The 19485-nt window shown below is 41.3% G+C and overlaps 1 protein-coding gene across 2 annotated transcripts in view; it reads left to right on the plus strand.

The window, feature by feature from the left end:
- pacs2 (phosphofurin acidic cluster sorting protein 2) overlaps positions 1 to 19485 on the plus strand; it is a 277860-nt gene that overhangs the window by 160991 nt on the left and 97384 nt on the right. For both annotated transcript variants that reach the window (XM_060828324.1, XM_060828323.1), the window contains exons 3-5: positions 10091 to 10180; positions 18512 to 18637; positions 19107 to 19269. In XM_060828324.1, coding sequence (XP_060684307.1) covers positions 10091 to 10180; positions 18512 to 18637; positions 19107 to 19269 — 379 coding nt within the window. The remainder of the gene's footprint in view (positions 1 to 10090; positions 10181 to 18511; positions 18638 to 19106; positions 19270 to 19485) is intronic.

The raw sequence follows: 19485 nt of genomic DNA on the forward strand, positions 1-19485 counted from the left end.
CTTTCAGAGGGTTGTCTGTAGGATGAGCTTACCACTCTGCCGAAGGGGAAGGAACATCCATGGGGTCCTTAACACGAGTGTGATGACTCCACCCTTTTTCTGCGGTTCGGATGGCTGTTTTGGTAGTCGGGAGAGTTAAGAATGGTCCCTCCCAGCTCGGGTGTAGTTTGGTATCCTTCCAGGTCTTTATCAGGACCCAATCATCTGGTCGTATCTGATGTACTGTAAACTCGAATGGCGGTGTCTGTACCAAAAGACCTTTATTCCTAAGAACAGATAATGAAGAACCAAGTGCCACAATATAGTTTTTGAAAAACTTGTCATTAAACTCGGCCGTGGGTACCTCTCCCCTCCCAGGAATAGCAGCCCAAACATCATTTCATAAGGAGAAAGTCCAATATCACGCCTCACGGCCGTCCGAATGTGTAATAGTGCAATAGGTAAACATTTAGTCCATGGTCATCGAGTCTCTAGGACTAACTTTGATAATTGCTGCTGTAAGGTTTGATTCATTCTTTCTACCCGTCCAGAGGAGGGTAGGTGCCAAGGAGTATGGAATTCCCAAGAAATTTCTAATCCTGCTATTACCCCTTGTAAGATCTTAGAAGTAAAATGTGTACCTTGGTCTGAATCTATAGTTTCCATATTCCATATTGTGGGATGATGTGTTCAAGGAGTGTTTCACTACTCCTTTTGGGGTAGCTGAAGACATTGGGAAAGTTTCCACCTACCCACTTAAGTGGTCTACTATGACTAATAAGTACTTTTGTTTCCCTACCGGGGGTAATTCTGTATAGTCGACCTGTATGCTCTGAAAAGGTCTTACCCCGGGATTCCTTCCACCTTTTTGTCCCCCTCTTATTACCTTTTTATTAATCTTTTGGCAAATCGGGCATCCTGAGCATACCAGCTTGGCTAATGTGTATATCCCTTTACATCCGTACTTCCTTAACACTATGTCACACATAGCTTGAGAGCCCCAGTGACTGCCTTGGTGCAGGGTATTTAGAATGTTTTTCATGACTGGTTTACTCAACATTTCCCTCCCATCCCAGAGAATCCATCTTCCTTCACTTGTCTTAGTGGCTCCTACCTCCTGGAATTCTTTTTCCTCTTACTTCGTGTTCACGGGGTTCACGGAAGGAGACTCCACTAGGGGTGTGAGAACCTGTATTTTTGTTACTGTAAGGTTCATAGCTGCCTCTTTGCTTCGTCTGTTGGCCTATTTCCTCTTGCTTCTAGAATATTCCCCTTTTGGTGCCCCGGTACATGAACTATTGCTATTTCTTGTGGTAATTCCAAACTTTTCAACACTTGTCCTATTAACTCTTCATGTACTAATTCCTTTCCCCGGCTATTGATTAGTCCACGTTCTTGCCATATTTTTCCAAAGGTATGAAACCATCCCATAGGCATACTTCGAGTCTGTGTAAATTGTCCCATCCTGATTTTCTAGTTGTTTTAAAGCTTGGTTTAATGCACACAACTCACAAGTTTGGACCGACCATGTGTTAGGCAACCGGTCAGCCTCAACTGTTTGGTTCTTGTTACCATCCACTACTGCATATTCATTGTGTCTTTTTCCTTGTACCACTCTTGATGACCCGTCTATAAACAATCTGTCCCCATCATGCAAAGGAATATCTTTTAGATCTGGTCTAACCTTAGTCTGATACTCAATGATATCTAAACAGTCATGTTCTAATTCTCGTTTGTCCAGAGGTTCTCCATTCCATAGGAAGGTAGCTGGGTTTAGACAGGTATCTGTTGCTAATACGAGGTCATCTCTCCCATCAGGATGGCTTCATATTTCAAGATTCGTGAGCCTGTCAACCATCTCCCTGCCTTTTGGTTTAGCACAGTTCTGACTTGATGGGGGGTACTAACGACTAGTGCCCCTCCACAGGTAACTTTACGGCTCTCCTCTACCAGTATGGCAGTGACTGCCACTGCCTGTAAACATTCAGGCCATCCTCTCAAGACAGGATCCAAGATCTTGGACAGAAAGACTACAGGCTGCCTCCTTTCCCCCTCCCTTCTGGGTTAACACTCCTAAGGCTGCTCCATCATTTACTGTCACAAAAAGGTGAAATGGTTTCTCGTGGGAAGGAAGGGTCAGCATCAGAGCTTGTATTAAACTATGCTTTAACTCATGTAACCCTTCCTTTTCCTCTTCTGTCCAGTGTAGTCTTTCATGTTCAGATCCTGTCAATTTATAATATAACCCCTTTGTTTTCAGGGTGTATGCTTCTATCCATAATCTACAATAGCCCACTAGCCCCAAGAACTTCCGTAATTCTCGTTTGGTGGTCGGGAAGGGTAGTTCTAGTATTCCTTTCATTCTCTCAGGGTTAATTCGCCTAGTACCCTCACTAACAAGGTGCCCTAAATATTTCACTTCTTTCTCTATATATTGCAATTTGTTCCTAGATACCGTTAAACCTCGTTGCCCTAGGAAATGTAACAGCCTATTGGTGGCCAAGCTCACGTCACCTCTCTTTCGTCCTGACACAAGTAGGTCATCCACATATTGTAACAGTGACATCCCTTTAGGCATCTCAAGTTGTTCCAGGACCTGTTCCAGTACTTGCCCGAATAGATTAGGTGATTCTGTGAATCCCTGGGGAAGTACCGTCCATCGGAATTGTTGCTTTCTACCAGTGTATGGGTTTTCCCACTCTAAGGCAAACATGTCACGGCTTTCTGGAGCCAGAGGGCAGGCCCAGAATGCATCCTTTAAATCTATTACACTAAACCACCGGTGGTCACACAGTATCTTGCCTGGCAAAGTGTACGGATTGGGGACTACCGGCTGTCGTGTTCGAACCAATCGGTTCAATGCTCTGAGATCCTGCACTAATCAATAGGTTCCGTCTGGTTTGTGGACTGGCAGTATTGGGGTGTTAAAGGGTGATATACAAAGAAACTATAACTGGTTGCAGACCTTCACGATTTTCCAGTGATATGGGGTATTGTCTAACCCAAACTGTCTTATTCTCCTGAATCAACATAATTACCATTGGAATAATAGTTAGATGCTCTGTATTACCCAGTCTTGCCCATACATCAGGGCTGATTTGTTTTTTGTCGCTAGGTGTTAACATGGCCATCTTTACAGTCACTGCACTATTTTCCATCTCAATTTTTAAACCTAACAAGATAATCAAATCCCTATCTAATAGATTATTTCTAATATTGGGAATATACAATAATTGTCCTGTCATTTCCTCATTATTTAGCTTTGGCTCAAAAATAGGCACTAGGAATTCTTCGCCTTTTACTCTAGAAACCCTGAGATTCTTATTGGTCAATTTAACACCGGTGGGTCTAAAACTTAGGGATGACCATGCCGTCCACCAAAAACACTGCCTCCTCTCCTTCAGGTCCCACCTTTTAGATTTACCAAGGGTTCCCGGTGAATTTCAGGAGGAAGGAACCCCTGACTCCCCTATTCCTCATCAAATGTCATTAGGGAGTCCGTTTCCCTTTTCCACATTAGTCCAGGGCATTCTCGTTTAAAATGCCCCACTTTTCCACAATGGTATCATCCTGCCTGTTGCCTCCTTCCCCGGGCGTCTGACCTTTGTCTTTCGTGTCCTCCTCTATCCTTATCCTTTATATTATCTCCCGATCCTAATTTCCTCTTTGTTATTTCATCTACTGCTGCCACCATCATTTTAGCTTTCTGCTTCTGCTTCTCGTCCTCTCTCTTCACATACACTTCTGTACAATTTCGATGGACGGTACTTCCCCAGGGATTCACAGAATCACCTAATCTATTTGGGCAAGTACTGGAACAGGTCCTGGAACAACTTGAGATGCCTAAAGGGATGTCACTGTTACAATATGTGGATGACCTACTTGTGTCAGGACGAAAGAGAGATGACGTGAGCCTCATGTAACAATTCTTCCATCTGTTTTTCACTCCATCCATCTATTTTCTGCAATTTCTTTTGTATGTCCGGCCATGACTTTGTCACAAACTGGACCTTCAAAAGTCCTTGCGCCACCGGGTCATCAGGATTCATTCCCGAATATTTCCTTGTGGCTTCTTTGAGCATTTGAAGAAACGCTGAAGGGGTCTTGTCTTTCTCCTGCCTTACTTCAAAAGCCTTAACAAAGTTTTGTGATCTTAGCGCTGCTTTCTTAATTCCCAAGATCACCATTTCCCGAAAATCTCTCATGCTTCCCCTGTCATGTGCATTCATGCCCTCCCATCGGGGATGTGTATTAGGTAATTTTTGTTCAGCTAGAGTTACTTCTTCACCCGGAGGGTATCTCTTTTCCCATTCCCTCAGAGCGGCCCTTCTGATCATACCCATTTCTTCTCCTGAGAATAACGTCCCCAATATTGCCATCGTTTCCCCCCAGGTATACCAATTTGGCCCCAAAAAACTGGTCTAACTGCACACCCAGTCCCACGGGATCCTCAATTAGATTTTTCATTTCCTTTTTAAAGACTCTGACCTCCCCACTGGTCAGCGGCGCATTAACATATCTAATTTCGCCATTTCCAATGGGGACCTCTCTGAGAGGATATGCCTGTGTTGCCCCGCCTTGTTCCCTTTCTTCTCTCCTTACTGCTGATCTAGTCTTAACCTGACTCACAGTAGAGTCCTCTTCTGGGCTTTTTTCAGATTCCTCTTCCAGGGGTCCCTCTGCTAGGGGGGGGCAGAGGCTTGGCCGATGGCCAACTGTTGCCGGGGGATGGCATACCATAATTTCTATTGTAATAAAGGGGAAGTAAATTTGACAAAGGGTCCCAATGGGGAGTTTTGGGTTTTTCATCCTTTTCCTCCCTTTTTTTCTTTTTTAAGACGATTATATTTTGGCTCTCTATCCAACAGGCTGCATAATCAGCCTCTTGTCGGCTTTGGTTCTCTTTGCTATTAACATATATATTTAAGTTTTGGCACAGCCAATCTTCATCGGACCCATATTTGGGCCAAAGGATATCAGATTTCTCAATACTTTCTTGTGTCCAGACAAAACAACAATCCCTTATCATTATAACTTTATCATTCCCCCGCGACCGGAAGTTGTATTCCCAATTTCCCAACATTTTCCCCAAGGGACTATCGGACGGAATTTCTTCAAGTTTAACATTATCTGTAGATCGATCTCAATAGAGACAACTTCTCTTGCCTCCTTTTTGTTAGTTTAATTTACCTTTTTGAGGTCCGGTGTCACATTCTTCCATATCCACTTCAGGTTCCTGACCTGCGCATGGGGGATTTCCCTTCTCAACAACCGGTCTAAAGCTGGCTGTTAGAATCAGGTTGACACTCTTTCCCGTCCGATCAATCTGGCCAATTATATGTTATTTTTAGACATTGCCAATTCCCCATACTTCTCGTACGTCCCCAACCACCAAGGCAATACTTTAAAGGTCCTTTTCTTACCTTGGTCTATGCAAAGAGTTACCTGGTCATGTCAGTTCGGCCATTACCCACGCGGCAATTCCTGCAACAGCTACTGTTGCAAATCCCCGGTTGCCCGGATATATCTCAAGAGACCTTTCCTTACCCGGGTCTTGTGCACAAGAGTTACCTGACCGAACCCACCGCGTCTTCCCGTCTTTTTTCCAGGGTCTTTCTATCCTGATCATGCTTGCCCAAAGCCGCCGCGGCAACAAGGGGAAACTCGAGATCGCCGAAATCACTGAGGGGCGCCTTCTCCATTTCTCCAAGAATGCCGAGCGACCGGAGCTTGGGATCCCGGACGAGCCCCCAAATCTGTTAGAAACAAACTTAACAAAATTAGCCAAAACCACCAAAACTGGAAACAAGACAATTTATTTCACAATCTTGCAAGAAAGGGCGTCAAATGCCAAAGCAAATAAGCAATGAACATTGAGACAAGTATACAGTTATACCTTTGAGCTGCGTGAGGTCACCTCTCCCGACTCCTACGTTACTCAATCACCCTAGTTCTCTGCCTAACTTGCGATCTGACTGCCCCTACGTGATTCTCCTTATCTTGATTAGATTCTACTTCTATCTCCTTGGGCCATTAGCTGCAACCGTTTTGTAACTATATTAACACTTGCTGTGCTGGTGTTTTCTATTGTTCTGCTTTTCTGCCTGCACAAACTTGTTTTTCTCATAAGTTTACTAATCTGATCTTTGCCTGCAGTTGCCCTCTATGCTTGTTTGTCAGCTCTATGCTTAAGCTTATCATCACTACCCTTTTTGCTACATGTGCGAAAACAACACTCTTCCCTATTTCTCTCAGGTTTGATGGTTGTCGAATGAAACTCCTTCTGGACACTACATTTTTGCTTTTTTTTTAAAAAAAAGTAGATAGCAAATGGCTTCGTCTTGAAGTGAGTTCCATAAGTTCAGAGTCTCCTTCAATTTACAGTGGATAGTTGAGTGGCCTCTTTCTGTGTTGAAACATTTCTGTGGTTACAAAATAGGTGTCAAGATATATAGTAGTTTCGATGGCAGTGAAGGTAAAAGCTGTGTGTCTCCTGAATTAGCTGCCATGCTGATGGTCCAGACATGTGTGCACATTTTGGACTGATTTTAATTAGAGTTGTTAAGAACACATCCCATTAAATCAGGAGAAGTAACTCAAGCACCATCCTCTGTTAGCTCTACTGAACATTGCACCTGAACATGTCAGTTCTGTGCATGACTACCTCAGTGGTATCCCAGTACTTTACGCTCAACTCCAGTCACAGTGGCTCTGATATCAGAACCCTCCTGTGCCTTTCACGTGGCTACTCTGTCCCAGTGGCATTGGAGAAGGCTGTTAGGGAACCTGTCCATGTGAGGATGGAAGTTTGACAGTAGAGGCCATGGGTAAATGGATTAGGAAGGTTGGGGAGCATGACCAGAAGAGACCGAGGGCTGATGGGACATTGCTGTTTGTGGTGGTGAACATTGCTTACTGGGGGAACTACAATTCAAAGAAAAGTTTTTAATTAATTAAATACACAATAACTCGATCTCAAGTGACCTCAAGAGGTCTGGCTTCAGCTTGTGACATCAGGGGAGGGTGGGGTTGCTTGACCACTACTCTTCCCTATTCCTCACTGGTAATTTCACAAACACAGAAGAGAGCTATTCACAATGACGATAGGCAAATTACTTGCCGAGAATTTAAGATGCTGTATATGAGTACTATGGGTTTTCGCAGGACTTTTCTGAGTCACTATTAGATTAATTGATAGAGATTGTTGTGATTTTTAAAAAAACTGGAATAGTGGAAGGCAAATAATAGAGTCATAGAGATGTACAGCACGGAAACAGACCCATTGGTCCAACTTGTCCATGCCAACCAGATATCCCAACCCAATCTAGTTCCACCTACCAGCACCTGGCCCATCTCCCTCCAAACCCTTCCTATTCATATACCCATCCAAATACCTTTTAAATGTTGCAATTGTAGTAGCCTCCACCACTTCCTCTGGCAGCTCATTCGATACACATACCACTCTGTGTGAAAACGTTGCCCCTTATGTCTCTTTTATGTCTTTCCCCTATCACCCTAAACTTATGCCCTCTAGTTCTGGACTACCCACCCCAGGGAAAAGACTTTGTCTATTTACCCTATCCATGCCTGTCATAATTTTGTAAACCTCTATAAGGTCACCCCTCAGTCTCCGACGCTACAGGGAAAACAGCCCCAGCCTGTTCAGCCTGTCTTTGTAGCTCAAATTTTCCAACTCGTCACATCCTCGTAAATCTTTTCTGCACCTTTTCAAGGTTCACAACATCTTTCCGATAGGAAGGAGACCAGAATTGCACGCGATATTCCAACAGTGGCCTAACCAATGTCCTGTATAGCCACAACATGACCTCCCATCCTGTACTCAATACTCTGACCAATAAAGGAAAACATACCGAACTCTGCCTTCACTATCCTATCTACCTGCGACTCCACTTTCAAGGATCTATGAACCTGCATTCCAAGGTCTCTTTGTTCAGCAACACTCCCTAGGACCTTATCATTAAGTGTATAAGTCCTGCTAAGATCTGCTTTCCCAAAATGCAGCATCTCGCATTTATCTGAATTAAACTCTATCTGCCATTTCTCAGCCCATTGGCCCATCTGATCCAGATCCTGTTGTAATCTGAGGTGACTTCCTTCGTTGTCCACCACATCTCCAATTTTGGTGCCATCTGCAAACTTAGTAACTATACCTGTTATGCTCACATCCAACTCATTTGTATGAATGACAAGAAGTAGAGGACCCAGCACCGATCCTTGTGGCATTCCACTGGTCACAGGCCTCCAGTCTGAAAAACAACCCTCCACCACGACCCTCTGTCTTCTATCTTTGAGCCAGATCTGTATCCAAATGGCTAATTCTCTCTGCATTCCATGAAATCTAATCTTGCTAATCAGTCTCCCATGGGGAACATTGTCGAACGCAATACTAAAATTATATAGATCTCATCTACCGCTCTGTCCTCATCAATCGTCTTTGTTACTACAAAATCCTCAATCAAGTTTGTGAAACATGATTTCCCATGCTCAAAGGCATGTTGACTATCCCTAGTCAGTCCTTGCCTTTCCAAATACATGTACATCCTGTCCCTCAGGATGTAACTTTATATCTCACACAAGAATTTCCAAAGTGGAGGATGGGATACCAGAGTCACAAGTTGAAATTTTCGGGTTGTGAGCTCCAAAGCAGCTCCCCTCCCATCAGTCACTGTTGGCAACAGTTTTTGAGCCTCAAAATGCATTACAGTGGATTAAGATTTAGAGAGTACTGGTCTAATAGTTATGCAATGTTCCATGTTATGAAAACCAACAGGATAAACATTGCTTGTGCAAACTAATATTTAAAAACTCAGTTAAAAATAAGTTTACTATTTAAAGTGAAAGCAAAAACAAAACTAAACAGCAATGGACATTAGCCCTTACACCTTTTATCTGAACAAGGCAGCTCCTGAATATCCTTGTGCTAGATGTCATTTGCCTGCATGCCTTGTCTTTCACAAAAGTCTGGTAGGACTAACTGTGTGGGAACACTGACGGATGTGAGAGATCTACATGGAAGAGCAAATGGTGGAGAGCAAAACAGACTTCTCGAAGCTGGGGAAAACAATTGTATGGCCAAATAGACTGCAACAAAATTGGTGAAGTGGCCATTGGTCTGTCTAAAGTTGTTAATTTTCTTGATTTGTTCTTGGTATCCTGCTAATGGTATGTGTGACAACATTGTTTATAATTGCAATCTGAACCAGTTGAAGTTAATAGTTTTCTTGTACAATAAATCCATGAGTGTTATAAATCAATATCACGTGCTACTATTTACAAGTTTGTAGTACCAAGTAATGTAGTTATTGATACATGATTTGCAATGTATAAACATAAGGTAAGAGTACACTGTGTTTATGAAACACGGGAATCTTGCGCAAAGTGAGTGCATTATTATAAACATGGATGCTTTATCTCGTGGTATAATGTATTCCAGTACACAGAATATAACACATGCGTTTTCACTATAAATGAGAATTTACACAGCTTCCCTCTTGTTGTTACATATAGGAAGCTTATACTTGTGTTTAGAAACTCGGATTATGTTCTGTGGTCCACAACTTCTCGTTGGCTTTAAGTTCACTGTTGTGGTTTATTATCCTTCAAATAGCCTGTGCTTGTTAGTTCTTCTTGCTCTAGACCCATGTTCCAATTGTCTTTACTCACTCCAGATACCCACTCTGCTTAACCCAGATGACCAGTGTCGAATCGTCGTCTTAAAGAAGGGAAAATGGTATAACAGTTTGTCCAAGCTGCACTTCTTTGTCTTCTAATGGCCTTGTCACTAATGGATCTATTTGGCTGACGTTCCTATCCTAGAAGACAGCCAGGGCATGTGCTTAAGTTTTGATTTTGAAGGATGACAATTAGGAATTCAGAAAGTGTGCCTTGGTAACCCTAAAATTTGCAGTGACGGAATGATTTTAGGTTTAAAAATGTAAAGTTGGAGAAAGGAAATAAATATGCATGAAGTAGTTAGCTTTATTTGAAAGCACATCTTGATATGGTTTATTTTTAAAGCATGAAGGTTACTGCACATCTTTTGAAATTGTTGTTATATTTCTAATTTTAATGTCTCATGTCTTCAACATAGGGCTCAAAAAGAATCTTACGATCGCATGAGATTATATTGCCACCTAGTGGACTAGTGGAAACTGATCTCGCATTAACTTTTTCACTTCAGGTAAGTGGTCTATTTGTTTTAACATTTTTCATTATGGAACAATTTTATACGAATATTTCTGAAGTATTTCAACTTTTAAATGTTTCTTGCTGATGATATAAGTTTCACTTTCACAGATTACACCGTAGTCAGGAAAGTGTTATATCTATCTTGGCTCATCCACCCATGCCTGCATGGACAAATCTAGGCATGTTAGGCAATAAATTAGAAAATAAAGGGAAAAATACATAATTCCATGTTTTGTGACTTGTCTTAAATGTCTGAGAGCAAGGAGTTTTTTTTCCCCCCCAAAATAATACTCTCAGACGATATTGTGTCTTTACACATACAGAGAGACAAGAATATAAATGCAGGGAAATTATGACTTTTCTGTAAATTGCTTTTTGACAATTCGCTAGGTTGTTGTTTCCAATTCTGCATACCATGCTTCAAAAAGCATGTCATGACCCTGCAGATGGTGCAGAGGAGAATTATCAGAATGGAGTGAAAGTTGAATATCTTCATCTATTTGGAGAGCCAAGAAAAAACTTAAATCACTGTTATACTGGAGAATATTTGTGGGAAAATTAATGCAGATGCTCAAAATTATGAAGGATTTCAATATAGCCAGAGGTGTTGTTTCTACTTGCAGAAATGTCAGTAAACAGAAGATCTGATTTAAGGTAAATAGCCAAGAGCTTTGATGAGGGAAGATGGCAATTTTTATTTTACACCGATTTAGAATCCGTTTTGTAAAGGAACTGGCTGAATACTCAATGTGTAATTAGCGGGGTTTTGGAACAGGAGCAGGATATTGGGCTAATTGGATAGCTCCTTTAAAGAGCTGACACAGGCATAATAGACTGATGAGCTACCTTCTGTGCTGAGATGCTGATTTTGACATTGACTCTCATAAGACTTTTTAATATAAATTTGATGTATTCTGTCAGTTATTCATGCAGTGCACTCCCCACTTTTGTTGCAAGGTTTCTCATTGCCACAGGCTCCTTCATCTTGCAATTAAGGATGAATCAACGGCACGATCTATTAGACTTGCATGATTTTTTTTCTTCTTCTTAAACAAGAAATACTTAGTTATGGTGCAATTGGGGGAAACAGTCAGCAGTCCACAACATTGAACGAGACCATTTGGCCCTTCAGCTCCATTATCTTGTTCTCGATAGTTCTTTCTCTGCAAGCTTATCTACATTTCCTTTACAAGATTAAATGATTTGTTCCTTAACCACATCCCTTGAGAATATTTCAGCAGCACTCTGTAGAAAGTTATTATAATCTCTCTCTGACTGTTATGAACAAGTTTAGAAAGGAACTAAAACACTTGTACATGCACTTCCATTTGTTGTCTTAAATCAACATGATTGTTTGGAGAGAAAGATGTGTCTGCATCTTAACCCAAGACTCTCTGGACAGCAGTAAATGTTTACGGAGTTAAGTAAAAAGTATTTTTGATTCATGCATTCACCCAAAACTCTAAGCGCTACCTCAGTCACGCAAGAAAGACAGTCAAAGAAGATCGTACGTGATTGCAAGTGACAGACAAAATGGTCATTAAAGTTCTCATATTCAACACATTTTGTAAGGTGGCTGTCACTGTCATTGATGGGTTCCATTCCACTGTTGAATTGTAGTCTGTACCGGTTCAAATAGCTGCAGTCAAATATCAGTATAATTTCAGGATTCCCCAGAAGAGCTGAACATTCAGTAGGTCACAAAGGTATACACTGCAGTTCTCACACTGGGATTTCTTTACAGGTGACCATAAGTTGTCAAAGCTGGATAAGGCCATTCAGCCATTTGTCAGCTCTGCCGTGGCTGATAATGGCTGATCTCATCATTCTCAGCTCCACTTTTCCTCCCTCGTCATATAACCCTTGATTCCCTGACTGATTAAGCAATCTGTCTTCCTTATCCTTGAAAATACTTAACAATCCAGCCTTTACAGCCCTGTGAAGTAAAGAATTCCCAGATTCGCTGCCTTGAGAAAAGGATCTCCTCCTTGTTTCTTTCTTAAATTGGCAAAGTTAAAAGTCACACAATACCAGGTAATAGTCCAACAGGTTTATTTGGGAGTACAAGCTTTCGGAGCGACGCTCCTTCATCAGGTAGCTAGTGGAGCTGGATCATAGGACACAGAATTTATAGTAAAAGATCAAAGTGTCATTCAACTGATGTGATGTATTGAACCAGTCTAGATTGCTGTTAAGTCGTTCGTCACTTAGAATGGGTTGCAGGTTCCGATTTATTAATGTGTAAATACCAAAACCACTTTCAAGTCACATTCCTGAGATAACTTCAGGTTTTATTAAAAGAGATGACAACTCAACTCAGACAACTCATAAAAGTGTGAGGTTAAAGTCTGTCTGTATCCCAACCTTGGGTCAGATTGGCTCTGTTTCCAAAGTAGGAATTTATAAAATGTCACTGCCTACAGATTGTAGTGCACACTTTTTGAACAAAAAAGAATGTATCTGTAAATGCAAATACCTCATAGACTTGTGTATGTGTGTGGGGGAGACTGGGAGAGTGAGTGTGTGTGCATGAATGTGACGGAGTATATGCCTGCGAGAGAGTGTGCGCATGTGAATTTGTGTGTGTGTGTGTGTGTGTGTGTGTGTGTGTGTGTGTGTATAGTGTAGTGGGGTCACCTGTAGTGTGACAAGATCCTGGTTGAGGCCACATTCATGGGTCCCAAACTTGGCTGTCAGCCTTTGCTCGGCGACTCTGCGATGTTGCGTAATCTGAGGTCCGCCTTGGAGGACAGTCACATGAAGATCTGAGGCTGAAAGTCGGTAAGAAGAAAGAAGACAACCCAGGGAATTCAGCAGCTGGAAGAGTGAAGTCACAGAAGACAACTGTGACTGTGTGGTTTTGAAATTAAGTTGATGTAATTTTAATGTGTCTTATTGGAACAGCATTTTATTAGAGTTGGAGGCAGTTAATAAGCAGTTAAGAGAAAGGAGGCCTTAGAGTTGTGAATAATTGTTTAATGGTCACATTTGGACTTAAAAAAATAGATTGATGTTATTTTCTTTAAATACTGGAATTTGGGAGTTCTCTCTCTCTCACATTTTAGCAGATTACAAGGCGAGATGAGCTTTTCTGGGTGTTTAGTTTAATTAACAGAGGGTTTCACCTCAATGTCATAGCAATAGAAGGTAGACAATGGGTCCCTTCACAGCTATTAATGGGTAATAGTTTCTCTTGAGTTCTCTTTTTGATAAATTGCAAACAAAAATTCTGCAACTTAATTTGACTTGAGTTTGGAGCATAAAAAATGAGCAAGATCGATTATGAATTCCACAGTGAGGTGCTGTCACGGTTTGACCATTCAATGGTAAACTCCTCCACCACTCACCTAGGATGGTTTAATGAGAAACTTCTCAGAAGATTGATATACAATTTGCTGAAGTCACCTGACCCTTTTCAACCATTGTAGCTAAATTGATGGTTTTTTTTATGCAAAGCCTATTTGAAGATAAAGCTTTCTCATAATGACTTTTCATGACAGAAACAGAAATTACTGAAAAAACTCAGCAGGACTGAGGGCATCTGTGGAAAGCAGAGTCAGCATTTCAGGCCCAGTGATGATTCTTCAGAACCCTTTCTGTAATGACTTGTCTTCAAGAAATTAACTGAGAGGAATATGAAAGTGACCATTTTAAATTAAACAAGAAATAATTGCATCTGGTGCAACTGGAAAAGAAAATCAGAACCTCACAACATGTGCCATTTGGCACAATATTTTGGTATTCTGCTGTAACAATTCATAACCTGTTTCCACTGACTGCACCCTTCGTACTTGTTGCTGAAGCTCCAACCTATGAAAACCCTTTGTAGTTTTAAAATGTTCCTTCTATGTCATCTTAATTCCTTTACATTTTCCTCTTAAATGTCTTCCATTTGAATTAGTGGATGAACCTAGTCTTTGGCAATGAAATGCTGAAGTACTCAACAGGTCAGGAAGCCTTTGTAGTGTGAGAAACAGTTACTGTTTCAGAGGAACTTCGAAAAGATGGAAATGTTATAAGCTTGAGGCAATTGAAAGGGGTGGGTGGAGTCACAGGCTGAATAAAGAACAAAAGGTAAGGTCTATGGTCTGGTGTAGGGCAGGAGAGATAAAATGACAAGAGGTGGTGTGCTAAGTGAAAGGGAGTGCTCGTGGAATAACTAAGAAATCAGTGACCTGCCTGGCAGAGGTAAGAATTTTAGGCTGATGAGCTGCTGCAATCTGGAAACCAATATCTATGAATTGTGAAAGCAAAACAAAATGAGGACAAACATTGCAGCCTGAAGTTGTTGAACTCTAAGTCCATAAGACTGTAGAGAACGCATTCAAAAGTTGTGCTTCTTTCTTTGAGCCTGCATTGACCTTCATTGAAACACATGAGGAGGCTTGGGGCAGAGAAATCAATGAGAGTAAGATTGGGAATTAATCTAACACAAAGTTTGGTATTGTGCTAATGATTGAACAGACGGGTTCCACAAAGCAATTGCCCAGACTGTTATTGACCACACTAATGCAAATCTTGAGCCGTAAATTTAAAAAAATGCATGCATATTTGTGTTTAACCTGGAAGGACTGTTTGGGGGCTTAGTTGATGAAGGGAGAGAAGGTAAAATGGCAGGTGTTACATGTTCTGTGCTTGCATGGGAACGATAGGAATGGGAGAAGGTTGCAGAATAATTGAAGAGTAGATCAAGATGTCGCAGTGGAAATTGTATCTTCAAATGTTGAAAAGGAGGACGTAAGTTTGGTGTCAGCATTAATAGTGGAAATGGTGTAATCCAGTGAATTTGCAGGCTCGTTGGTGAAAAGTGACGGAGAGCCTGATCATGATTTTTGGAGCGAGGAAGGAGTGACAGCAGAAGCATGGGGAACAAATCTGTTGGGCAATGTGTTCGGGGCCTGAGTTGAGTTAAAAGTAAAACATCAGAAATATGTCTGTGGAAGTTTATGGGCGGCACAGTGGCCCAGTGGTTAGCACTGCTGCCTCACAACGCCAGAGCCCCAAGTTCATTTCCCACCTCGGGCAACCTCGTGTCTGCATGAGTTTCCTCCGGGTGCTCCGGTTTCCTCCCACAGTCCAAAGATGTGCAGGTCAGGTGAATTGGCCATGCTAAATTTGCCTGTAGTGTTAGGTGCATCAGTCAGGGGTGAATGTAGTGGAATGGGTCTGGGTGGGTTGCTCTTCAGCGGTCGGTGTGGACTTGTTGGGCTGAAGGGTCTGTTTCCACACTGTAGGTAATCTAATCTAATCTAAAAAAAAAGTGAAGAATAAACTGGAAAACTGAAATTAAGTCCTAACATAAAGTGGGATGTGAGTAAGTGCAGTTGTGGTGGCCGTGGGATTCAGTAGACAGAAAGAATCACATTGGTGATAACTAATCACTTACAAATGGACAGAGAAAAGCCAAGGAAAGAAAAGCATGATTCTGAGGTGGACCAGTCGAAGTGAGAAAAGAATGAAAATTGGAAGCAAAGTTATTGAAACTTTCCACTCCAGGGCATGTTATGGGCACTGTTACCATTATAAATATACTTTAAGATAGGTGAAGGAAGAACCCAAGTACATCTGCAGCCTAAATGTTCCATATATACCAAATAAATGCAGATAAGGATCCCTGGTGTGTCTCTCCCAGCAACCTTTTTACTTGGAGGAAGTGAGTCGAGTTAGTAGAGGAGATGTTTCATTTGAGAGGAATTCAACCAGATAGAGGATGTTGGTGGATTGGCAAGATGGACTGAATTTTCATTCAAGGAAGAAGCAAAGAGCAGAGGCAATGGACAATCATATGAGATTGTAGGGGTAGAGAGATTTCACCCCTGTTGTGAATAGAAGATGGTCAGGGTCAAGAAATGGGAAATTGTTGAAGTGATAGAGGCTGTCAGAAGAGTTATGGATGCAACTCGGAAGGGACTGGACAAGGGAAGAAGAAATTGAGCCAAGTTAGGAAGGAGTCGAAGAGTGTGGTGCTGGAAAAGCACAGCCGGTCAGGCAGCATCCGAGGAGCAGGAGAATCGACGTTTCAGGCATAAGCTCTTCATGAGGAATATCGATGATCAGAAGTTAGGAAGAAGTCAATTCATGGGGCAGCAATACGCAGAAATATTACATCAGCCAGGTCTTTCCTGTTTTTGGATCTTGGAAAGGAGGTGTAAGTGGCCTTTTATATGTTCGGAATACAATGAGGTTAGAGGCCTCGGAGTGAACAGTCTCTTGGGGCATTGAAGTTAGTGCCACATCTGGAACTGAAGCTTGATATTTGGCAATGGAATCATGATACAGGAAGAAATGGAAGGAAAGGAAGTGATGATAAATTGACGTTCAGCCTCTGCAAAGTAGAGACTGATGCTATTGCTCAAAAAGTTAATGCATTGCATATTTCTGACACGAAGAAGAGTTGCAAATGGTAGAAATATGTTGGCATCCAACAATTGAATACAATCAAAATTCACCATGGCACACTGGCTGGCCTGATCATTGTTGTTTAAAAAATAATTTGGATCACTCTGCCTTTGCATTCATAAAGCATGAATTGTGATTAGCCTTCCTATGACTTTTTAAAAATAATAATAGCACTTGTGCTTTCCAGTAGGCAAAATAGTTTCTAATTAATAGGTGTATATAATGAAAGTGATTTCCATTTTGTACCTGTAACCAATTCTGATTTAATTAGTCAAGCCTCAATTCTTTGACAGTTCTCTAACTGGGTACATGTTCTTTCCCTATCTGTAGATGTGTAGTGTTCTGGGAGATACATATAAAGAGGAATAAAACCCCAGGGTCAGTTGGGAAAAATTTCCTCTCTATCTGTCACCTCAAATCAATTTAGGGATTCAGATGAACCATATCTACAATAATCTTCATATATAATTTCTGTCCCTGGCTTGTCCTCTGCATGTGGGCATACAGTACTCATTGCACCATTCAACAATGCATCCTATAGCTTCAACGTTCTCTGGGAAAAGAAGAATTTGTTCTTTTCTCTTTAAGCAATGATCACTGCTGTTAGTGATGTGGCAGAGTCCTCCAGGATGAGAGTGAATTTGCATCTTTGTCTCCTCACATTGATAATTCCTAGTCTTGTCATTTTGTCGGTATGCCTCTCAGGAAGGTTGGATGCTGCCCATTAACAAGTGAAGGAATGTAAACAATGTGATAGGCTAGTGACCCTCAAAAGGTTGAAACTATGAGGAACTTAAGATCATGGGTTCCTCAGATTTGAAGGGGTAAGTAGAGGGAGCCATTTTATGTGAATTATTTAATACTACAGGTAAGGTAAACCGAGTGTTCCATTGAGAGAAAGAAGAACAGTCAGAAAAATGCATGACTTCAAACTGAACATAAGTAAATTCGGAGCTGATACATTTTTTCTTAATCCAAATTTAAATCTGACTTCTGGGCAAGATGGTGGCAGTAAGGAACAAAAACAGAAATTACTGGAAAAGCTCAGCTGAATGTTCTGAAGAAGACTCACAGGATCCAAAATGTTAATTCTACTTTCTCTCCGTAGGTGCTGCTAGACCTGCTGAGTTTTTCCAGCCATTTCAGTTTTTGTTTCTAATTTCCAGCATCTGTAATTCATTGATGTGTTTATTTGGTGTAGGCAAGAGTCAGGCCTCATTTCAGACACATCTTTAGGTTGCAATGGTTGATGTGTTTCTGGATAGATGGGCTAAGGTGAACTTCCTCACCACCTTGTCTTGCATAAATTAGGCAGTTTTTTAAAAAAAGTAAATGTTGACGTATGAAAAGACTTCATTATCTCGGTCATCCTGAGGGATTTGGACAGGTGTGATAAAGCAATTCAATTAAAATATTTCATTTTTGATACAAGTATTTCCTTCTTCCATTCCGCTCCCACACTTAATCTTATTTTTCTAAGCAGTGTTATTCTAATGTGTACTTGTGATGTAACTTATAATGAGAGGGTGCCTGTGTACTTTGCTGAGGATCTGAGGATAACAATCTCTGAAAAGATTTGTGTATACTGTTACAAGCGCTAATTATCATGGGACTGAGCAGTGTTATTTCACCTTCTGATCCCCTTTCCTGTGCAGGTCACATGATAACTGTGGGATCACCCTCCATCACGCACACCCTCCCCCTGCTGAACACTCTGACAGTATCACCCCGGTCAATTTCATGAGATGTCTGTCTCACCGACAGCTTTTCACCGACGAAGGAAAGGTTTATGCAGAGGGCCATTGGCATTCATTTGAGTTACCAGCTATCTTGTTTGCTTTTTGCAGGCTCTTCAGCATAACGGGCTTTAGTGGAAATTTCCAGTTGGTGAACCCACTCACGTTGATGCTTTTCTTTTCAACAGTATCCTCATTTCCTCAAAAGAGAAGGCAACAAGCTGCAAATCATGCTTCAGAGACGAAAGCGATACAAGAACAGGACCATTCTGGGATACAAGACCCTGGCACTTGGGTCTATCAATATGGCAGAGGTGAGACCGAGGGTAAAGGAATCAAACTGAGGTGGCCTTTTTGTATTGTTCTGGTCCTTGATGCCAAGGTCATTTTGACACTGTGCAGTCAAATAAAATGCATAGTAGTGAGTTGGCAGCCCATTTTATATCTCTACTAATTGTTGTTTCAATTGACCAGCATCAGTCAAAGCAAAAAAGTGAGAGAGGTGTAAAATGGCTGCCAATTCACTATTATTCATGTCACCTTTCTGATACCTGCACAAATTTAAAATGATCGCAGTATGTTGACCAGCTCAGCAGAATGATAACAGTATCATCAAGTCAGAAGCCATTGTAATTGTGAAAAATAATTTGAAGAAAATCAGGAGAGTTTTCTCCCTAGAATACTGGAAATTATTTATACCTCATCAAGTATGACTAAACCAGGAGACACAGCTATTTACTCATAAGGGTTAACTTTCCTAACTCTTCTCTTCACGTGGTGCAGGTAATGCAACATCCAACAGAAGGTGGCCAGATCCTCACACTGCTCAGTAACCTCAAACAAGCTGCAGTGAAAGTGGCTGAAATCTGGATCTTTGCACTGTCCAGCCAGCCAATTGATCATGAGGACAGTTCAATGCAGCCAAATCAGAAGATAAAATCAACAGGTGGGGTTGAGTCCTGATTTTAGAACATGAGTTTTTTTAAAATAATGTCACCATAGCAATTAGTACTAATGTTAATTGAATTACAGTTAAATGTACTAATAACAGATGCTGCCTTAGTTTACAAAGGTACACTATATTGATTTAGTGTTTTGCTACAATTGGTCAACGAAGGAGATTCCTGTGATAGCTGTAATAATTGCTGTAGTATGGGGTTCT

The sequence above is a fragment of the Hemiscyllium ocellatum genome, chromosome 8 (assembly GCF_020745735.1).
Source record: "Hemiscyllium ocellatum isolate sHemOce1 chromosome 8, sHemOce1.pat.X.cur, whole genome shotgun sequence".
NCBI classification, from domain to species: Eukaryota; Metazoa; Chordata; class Chondrichthyes; order Orectolobiformes; family Hemiscylliidae; genus Hemiscyllium; species Hemiscyllium ocellatum.